The sequence below is a fragment of the Rhodamnia argentea genome, chromosome 10 (assembly GCF_020921035.1).
Source record: "Rhodamnia argentea isolate NSW1041297 chromosome 10, ASM2092103v1, whole genome shotgun sequence".
Classification (NCBI taxonomy): domain Eukaryota; kingdom Viridiplantae; phylum Streptophyta; class Magnoliopsida; order Myrtales; family Myrtaceae; genus Rhodamnia; species Rhodamnia argentea.
The window spans coordinates 2,182,637-2,192,045 of record NC_063159.1 but is presented as its reverse complement, the minus strand read 5'-3'; the positions used below and the strand labels follow the sequence as shown (position 1 = coordinate 2,192,045).

At 38.6% G+C, this 9,409-nt stretch overlaps 1 protein-coding gene across 1 annotated transcript; it reads right to left on the bottom strand.

Moving 5' to 3' along the window:
* Positions 1-1,005: 1,005 nt before the first annotated feature.
* LOC115739852 (heat shock cognate 70 kDa protein 2) lies at positions 1,006-4,169 on the bottom strand. The gene is made up of 3 exons (XM_030673139.2): positions 4,096-4,169; positions 3,800-4,063; positions 1,006-2,921 (listed from the first exon to the last, which is right to left on the bottom strand). The coding sequence occupies exons 2-3, from the start codon at positions 4,011-4,013 to the stop codon at positions 1,189-1,191; spliced, it is 1,947 nt and encodes a 648-aa protein (XP_030528999.1). The 5' UTR covers positions 4,014-4,063; positions 4,096-4,169; the 3' UTR covers positions 1,006-1,188.
* Positions 4,170-9,409: the final 5,240 nt, after the last annotated feature.

Below are 9,409 nucleotides of genomic sequence, written 5' to 3'. Positions count from 1 at the left end.
ATGATTTTTCACGAAAACGTGGTTTAGATAGTCACGGATACAACAGTTTTTTTTGTTATTTTCAAAACGTAACAGTTCTTTTTCATTTAATTTGACACTCGTCTTACAAATTATGAAAAAGTATGAATTAATATGGATTTTAATACTTGTTGCGCTAAAATTTGCAATTATACTACTTCCTCCAACTTTCTCCATTTGCCCTATCCTTTGTATATGTAAGTGTAAGCGATCGAATAACCGCGGTCCCTTTACATCGAGGGATGATTTCTTGAACCTGTTCAAATTAACGAGGATTTTCAAAATTACATGTGTTTGCTAATTAAATATCAAAAACTTAAAGATCCTTATTCAATTTTCAAATTTTAAAACATACATGAGCCGCGCAAAATATGGATTTAGCAAAAAGAAATTAAAATGGAAAGAATGAAAAGAGAGACGGAAGTAATGAAATAGCAATACATTCGTGGTCTTCATGAACCTTCAACTTTACATTTATGTCCCCAGAAAATGTACATGAAATGGGATAAAAGTTATTTAAGGAAAAAAAAAAAACACGGGGAATCGGTTAACTAAAAAATGGGGAACCCTCTTCCCTTGTGTAGTATTTGCTGATTAGTTGATAATTATGTTAACTATACGGTTTGTGAATGGAAAGTAATATGAGAGCAACAACATAAATTTATAGTTATAATTAGAAGTGAGACATGACAAATTGTGTAGTGAAAAAAATGTTAAAAAAACATTCTCGTACTAGGTGTAACGATACATTTCTTCTGATTAAAAAAAACATTTAGACATTTCTGCAAAAATCATTTATTTTGAGTTTTTGAAAGCGTCGTTTGCTTCCAAACATATAAGCGAGAGACTGTATATTAAACCACCAAACGCCAAGATCTGCAATTGGTTCGGGCATTTTCATCTAAACGGTGATGACAAAACCGAGAGTAGTTAAGGTTCCATCTTGGGAGGAGGAGATAGTGATTCAAAACTTTCGCAACAACGATAGCACAAAAGATCCTAGCATGAAGATGAACATCCGACACGCAGAGAAGTAAATAGGACCCTATTTGCTTTGGGAATAAAACACTTCAAAAGGCCCAAAGCCAAAATGGGAGTAGTTTGCAAATAAACAGAAAAGCGGAGGCAAAAAAAAATGACAGTAGATAAGAGATAGCCATGGGAAAATAACTAGTCGACCTCCTCAATCTTTGGACCAGCTCCGCTTCCTCCGGCAGCAGGACCATCTTCGTCCATTCCCGCGCCCATATCAGCACCAGCACCTTGGTACATCTTGGCGATGATGGGATTGCAGATGCTCTCCAACTCCTTCATCTTGTCCTCAAACTCATCAGCCTCGGCCAGCTGGTTGCTGTCCAGCCATTGGATGGCCTGCTCGATGGCGTCCTCAATCTTCTTCTTATCAGCAGGTGGGAGCTTGGCACCAATCTTCTCGTCCTTGATGGTGTTCCTCATGTTGTAGGAATAATTCTCCAAGGCGTTCTTGGCCTCAACCTTCTTCTTGTGCTCTTCGTCCTCGGACTTGTACTTCTCTGCCTCTTGAACCATCTTCTCGATCTCATCCTTGGATAGCCTTCCCTTGTCATTGGTAATGGTGATCTTGTTCTTTTGACCAGTGGTCTTGTCCTCAGCAGACACATTCAAGATACCATTGGCATCAATGTCGAAGCACACCGTAATTTGAGGGACACCCCTAGGAGCCGGGGGAATGCCTGACAGCTCGAATTTACCCAACAGGTTGTTGTCCCTGGTCCTCGTTCTCTCACCTTCATAGACCTGGATGAGCACACCAGGTTGGTTGTCTGAGTAGGTAGAGAAAACTTGCTCCTTCTTTGTGGGGATGGTGGTGTTCCTTGGGATCAGCACAGTCATGACACCACCGGCAGTCTCGAGACCAAGGGAGAGTGGGGTGACATCCAACAGCAAGAGATCCTGCACTTTCTCATTTCCCTCACCGCTCAAGATGGCAGCTTGAACAGCAGCACCGTAGGCAACGGCCTCATCTGGGTTAATGCTCTTGCAAAGTTCCTTGCCATTGAAGAAATCCTGCAGAAGCTGCTGAACCTTGGGTATCCTAGTTGAACCTCCAACAAGAACAACATCGTGGACAGAACTCTTATCCATCTTGGCATCCCTCAAACACTTCTCAACCGGCTCCATACACTTCCTGAAAAGGTCCATGTTGAGTTCCTCAAATCTGGCACGGGTGATGGTTGAGTAGAAATCAACACCCTCATACAAGGAATCAATTTCAATGGTGGTCTGGGCAGTGGATGAGAGTGTTCTCTTGGCCCTTTCACAAGATGTCCTCAACCTCCGGAGGGCTCTAGGGTTGCCGGTGATATCCTTCTTGTGCTTCCTCTTGAACTCTTGGACAAAATGGTTGACCATTCTGTTGTCAAAGTCCTCTCCACCAAGGTGGGTATCACCAGCAGTGGCCTTCACCTCAAAGATACCCTCCTCAATGGTGAGGAGAGAGACATCGAACGTGCCACCACCGAGGTCGAAGATCAAGACGTTCTTCTCGCCGACACTGGTTGCTTTCTTGTCGAGACCATAAGCAATAGCAGCAGCAGTGGGCTCATTAATGATGCGCATCACATTTAGACCTGCGATGACACCAGCATCCTTCGTGGCCTGACGCTGGGAGTCATTGAAGTAGGCTGGGACAGTGACCACCGCGTTCTTCACGGTAGATCCAAGATAAGCCTCAGCAATCTCACGCATCTTAATGAGGACCATGGAAGAGATCTCCTCAGCAGCAAACAGCTTCTCCTCACCCTTGTAGTTGACCCCAATCATGGGCTTGTCACCAGGACCAGGAATGACCTTGAATGGCCATAATTTAATATCACTCTGCACAGAGGCATCACTGAATCTTCGGCCAATCAATCTCTTGGCATCTGCAATGGAAAGGCAAGCGTAAATCACCCAAGCAACAAAATACACACAGCAGAATTCCATAAAACACATAGTATTCCCATCTATGAAACCAAGCTTTCTAAAGCAAACTATTATTGTGAAACTAATAATTTACTTTTCACAGGCACCAACCCATTCTTGTGTAGAAAAGGTTGAAACATCAAGACCCAATACATTATATTAAAGTCGACCAAAGCGCGGACCCGTCTGGAAGTATACCAAGGCAATTCTTCTTTAGAGCAAAGGCTTGAACCGATTACCCTCCTACGAAATTGTTCTGAAACGGTAAACTCCAATATCACAGCGCAACCAAGTCGTCCCATTACAGATGGCAGACAGTATATACGGTACATGTACATAAAGCATGAGTAATTGCAACCATTCTTCCTACACCGTACTTTAATCTCAATTCTACATCAGGCGAGTTACGCGTGCTTGCAACTTTTAGGCTACACCCCAAAATATGAAAAACCAATTTTGAACGACATTCAGTAACAAATAGCGATTCGCCAGCATGATAATCCACGAAGCAAAAAGTCAACTTGCGAGCGACACAAAAGAACAAAAAAAACAACTGTGGATCTAAGACCACAGACAAGCCAAGTCTGGAAAGAATATACAGTGATCCATCAGATCTACAGAAGATGACGGAGAAAAATGGCAACGAGAACTATTAAACACAACCCCGCCCGTCATAAACATCGAGATCTACCAAGGAAAACAAACATGCACTGGGTCCAAGTAAAGGCTGAAAAAACCCATAGATCCACCCATCTTTGAAAGGAGCCTTGATCGAACAAAACCACTCTAGTGAACCAATAACAATACATATAACCAGGGCCTAGAACACAGATCTTACCGAAAACAGTGTTCGTCGGGTTCATCGCGACCTGGTTCTTGGCGGCGTCGCCGATGAGGCGCTCGGTGTCGGTGAACCCGACGTACGACGGCGTCGTCCGGTTCCCCTGGTCGTTGGCGATGATCTCGACGCGGTCATGCTGCCACACCCCGACGCAGGAGTAGGTCGTCCCGAGGTCGATTCCGATGGCTGGACCCTCACCTTTACCCGCCATTGGGGTCTCTCTCTCTCTCTGGCTTAAGGTTGTGTCGACGAAGAAGGACGCTTGAACGGAAGGAGGCTATCGAAGAAGGCACAAGCTTGAAGCTTGAAGCTAGGGTTTCTAAACGAGGGAAAGGGAGAGGTAGAGGAAGGCAGAGAGTAGCGAAGCTTGTATAGGGTCTGGAAAGAGAGCTTCCAGAATGTTCGGTAGCTCGAATCCTACTGGCCGTGGAACCGGCGCCGAATATGGACGGTCCGGATTGTTTCCTTGCTCTTCGGGCTGCGTAGACTTGTCTCGCTCTGTCCGTGTCTCCGTCTCGATGAAGTCGCTTAGACGCGTTAAGAATCGGGATCGAAAACAAAATTGCCTACTTCCAAACAATTTTTTTTTCCTCGACCAGGAAAAAAAAAAAAGAACCATCTGTCTTTTTTTTTAATTAAAAGAAAAACCATTTGTATTTATTAATTAGTTACTTAACATATTTAATCTATTACGTTCAGTTCTTTCTTTCTTCTTCTTCCTGCTAGAATTTAAATTCAGCTCTATTAAATGATGAAGTTGGACCTACTTACGTTGGCCTCATTCCCCAAAAAGTCCTCTAACTTTAATTCTATATCGAACTTCTTTTGCCTAGAAAAAAAAAACCAAACTTTAGGCCCAGTTCAAATCTGCTCTGAACTTTTCTTTGTTTTAAAAAATCCCTCAATTTTAAGCTTAGTCCCAATATATCCCGAACTTTTTTTATCTAACAAAAAGTCGTTAATTTTTATTCTAGTCCTAAAAATGTCTTGATTAGTCCTCTGTCCAAAAATCACCATTAGTCATATCTAATTTTCATATCATTGGATGGTTTCATTTTTCGGGACAATTTTTCATGTCACCTTACTGTTGAGAATTTGTTGTCGGAGTAGACATGCAACGTCAAGTTGAGAATGGATTATGGGGATATATTTGAGGATGGATTAAAAGTTGGTAATTGTTTAGACTAAATAAAATTCGAGACAGATCTGAGTTCTAAGACAAAAAAAAAAAACAAAAAGTTCGGAGCAGATTTAGGATCGAACCTATTGAGAGTTTTTCTTAAACAAAAAAAAAAAAAAATCGGAGCAGAATTGGGACTACATCTAATGTTGGCTTTTTCTAAGGAATTGGGCCACTTATGTTAGGATTTTAAGTTGGATTTTGCCTCTTTTATCACAAAAGAAAAAATCAAGTTAATCTATATTACTAGTCAAAGTAGAATCTAATTTGAATATCAAGTACCATATCACCAAAAAGGAAAATTAATTATTTTATCTCTAATTAATTATCTCCTTATTCCTTACCGGTTTATTCGCTAACATAACAGTTTTAGATGACTATGAAAGTAACAGCATATTGAGAGTTTTTCTTAAAAAAAAAAAAATTCGGAGCAGAATTGGAACTACATGTAATGTTGGCTTTTTCTAAGGAATTGGGCCACTTATGTTAGGATTTAAGTTGGATTTTGCCTCTTTTATCACAAAAGAAAAAATCAAGTTAATCTATATTACTAGTCAAAAGTAGAATCTAATTTGAATATCAAGTACCATATCACCAAAAAGGAAAATTAATTATTTTATCTCTAATTAATTATCTCCTTATTCCTTACCGGTTTATTTGCTAACATAACAGTTTTAGATGACTATGAGAGTAACAACATATTATGATTCGCAAATTCTTGAAAAAGTGGACCCCACAATAATCTTTAATTATTTGTTTTTTGTTTTTTGAGGCCCAAAATAGACTGTTATTCTTACCGTAGATTAAACACCGTCACATCATCATTTCTCTTTATTATATTAATTGCTTCAATATTATTGGCTATTGCTGCCCATTAAAGTAATAATCTTCACATTATACGTGGCTGGTTCCTCGAAATTGCCGGTTAAGGTTCCGATTCTGTTTTTTAAAATTAATTTTTAAAATAATAAATAATGAAATAAACATAATAAATTATAAATTATCATCAAATTGTACATTATAATAAAATTTGAGGAAAAAAGAGAGAGATAAGGAATGGGTTTGAACTTAATGAATTATCATTAAGCACCTACATATCTTCTTGGGAATAGAATAATCAAAGCATATGTAGTTCTTTTGCCTTTGATAACCCCAATTTACCTCATCGTCAATCGTCGCTACCCGTTATGGTACCCGTGGTGGTGGTATCTCTATAATCCTCACTAAAGAATTCGTGTTCTCGATCCAACTCTTGGTGTCGAAATCTAGCATTCGTCCAATCGTCAACACAAGCTTGAGCTTCCACGGACTCCGGACTTAATTTTGAACGCCGAAAATCCAAAACTAATCCTCCAGCACTAAATGTTTGTTCAATTACAATTGTTGAAGAAGGAGTTGCTAATATCCGGCGAACAATGAGGGCGAAAACTGGGTAATCGATTGAGTGACTCTTCCACCACTCCAGGATTTGGAAATCAGTATTGTGTTCGGCATCACGAAACTCAAATTGAGTGGTTAAATATTTTTATAATTCAGAAATACTACCTATTGCCCTTTTTATTTTTTATTTTTTTTATCTACTCTTGAGCATATTGTACCATCTACTAAGTGAACCACCAGCTTCGTTTCATGAGGCAGTAGATTGTAAAGATCCACGATAACTTAAACCATATCTACTACAAAATTCTTCATATAATACTACTTTAGATTTTTTAACATCTCCTTGTATATTTGAAATATTTATTGTATCTTCCAAATATAAACAATCATAATAATACACATTCAGATAATCTAGTAAATCATCTAATTTAATACATAGACCAAAAACAATACCAATTAAATAGACAAGAGGAATTTTAAAATAATAATGCAACCATTTTTCTTACATTACTAAAATAGTCCGAGCTAATTCAGTATCTTTTTCATATTCACTAAAAACACCACCAATATTAACACACTCTATTAAAACTAAATGCGTAGTAGGATAATAAATACCAGATAAAGTATTAGTAGCATCATTAAAAATTTTCAAAAATTCTATTTTTTTTTTTTTGTTTTTGCAAACGTCCCAATATTGCGGAAGTAAAGTAATTTCGAGAATATTTTATGAAATAAATATACATAATAAATCTTTATAATCAAAAGTTTGACGAAACAACTCATAAGTAGAATTATAACGAGTCGAAATATCTTTCGGAAATTTTTTTGCTCTGCTCCCATATTGTTTACAAAATTTTCCCCATGCTTTCGGAAAATGGACACAACTCTATAAAAATTTAATTGCACCATTTATTGGGGCGAGAGAAGTCTCAAGAGTTCGTAAATCATTTTGTAGACATAAATTTAAAACATGGCAAGTACTTCTAATGTGAAAAAATTGTCCGCCAAAAGAGGGTTTATAAATATTTTCTAAATCGGGAATGGAAGCGGTATTTGCGGCAGCATTATCAAAACCAAAAATACTTTATTTATCAAATTATATTCTTCTAAAACTTGCCTAATTATTCTATAAATATTATGAGCTGAATGCTTTTCATCAAAAACTCGAAATGCAATAAGTCTTTTTTGAATGGTCCAGTCGTCACCTATCCAATAACATGTGACACCCATATAAGAATGAATTTGCTAAGGATCACTCCAAATATCGCTACCTAAATGCACACGTCTATTGAATTTCGCAAAAAAATTGCCAAATTTTTTTTTTATAAAGATGCAAAAGTTCACGTTTAAGAGTAGTTTTCGGAATAGTTGGTACTTGCGGAACCAACGCAGTATTTATCAAATATTTCAAATTAAAATTTTCATCAATAGTAAACGGAACATGGTCAAAGGCAACATATTCAACTAATGTTTGTTTATAAAGTGCATCGATGTAACGAAATAAAGGATGAGTATTATAATTGGTGTACCCGAAAATTTATTGTTGCCTAGTGTCGATCCCCGCTCGGGTTGGATGTTTTTTCGTCGGATGTCGACGGAATGTTCCATAACCATCTCCTTTAGTAAATTTGTATGTTTGCGAACAATATTTACAATTTATATTATATTTATCTACGCTTTCATCATATACCTTATCGAAATGCAGCCACCAATCGGATGTACTCTCTGGGCCCCTTCGTTCCGGCTCATTTGCCGTCGACGTTTCTTCGATACCAATAAGATGATGAATACTTTCTTGTGTTGGGACGTGCTCGACGTTCGGAATAGGAACAACGTTAATATTATCGTCGTCGTCTTCCCAATATATATACTCACGAGGATCATATCCAAGAATAGGATACTCAGAATCTCCCATCACCATCTTAGCCTTTCTAGTATTTCTGCTTCCACTTGCCATTTTTGAGAGAAATGATTGGAAATCCGATTGAGAGAATTGAGCGAATTAAGAGAATTTGAGAGAATTGAGAGAATTTAAGAGAATGGTTGAGAGAATTTGTGAGAAAAATGAAAAGGAGAGGATAGACATTTATAGAGAAGGGGAGGATTATTTAACTTTAAAAAAAAATTTGGGGGAGGGGGGCTAATTTGGCCGTTGTGCTTTTGCTCTCCCCCCCCTCTTTATTTTTTATTTTTTTTAAAGGGTCGGAATCGACCCGGAACCCCCGATTCCGCGCCTATTCCGACAATTGTGAAACCGGAACCGGCCCTTGAAGGCCCATTCCGATTCCGGGTTGGAACCGTGGACCCAGGCAACGGGCTGGTTCCAAGCCCCCGGTTCCGAATGGCCATGTCTACTTAACATCATCTTTTTGGAAAATTCTTACTACGATAATCTCTCTCCTTGTCAAATTTTGGTAGGATTTGTTATATACGGTGGATGCAATGGAAAGAGATAGAACCTAATTCCGACACCCTGTTTAATATCTAATAGGGTGTGCATGGTCCGGATCAGGTCCGGTTCGATATGGAACCGGGGACCGGACCGGTAGTCCTGGTCCCCAAATTTTCGGGACCAAGGACCGGATCGGGACAGACAGTCCGGTCCCGGTCCCGGCCCGATGGAACCGCTAAAATCTAACCCTTGAAATACATTATGCTTCCGCTATATGTTAATTTACAATCAATATTCCCGGTTGAATAAAAAAACATGTTGGTCCGGTTTGCTCACCTTCATAATAAAGGCGTGTCTTCACATAATGGTAGGCTTAATAATGACATTCGTCTAACCACCGACACAATAAAGATATATAAGGACATAATCGAAAAAACCTAGCTGGCAAACACATACTAATAGTGATGTTGTTCACTAAACGGATTCCACATCCAAGTAGTGTATAGAAACAAAATACGGGATTACTCATTGAAATGAACAACCAAAACGTATGAACAGTAAGAAATTGCTACCACTATATTAAATAAATTGATTGACTCATTTCTTTCTAAAAAGAACATACCAACGTATATTCACCACACAATGTACTAGAAAA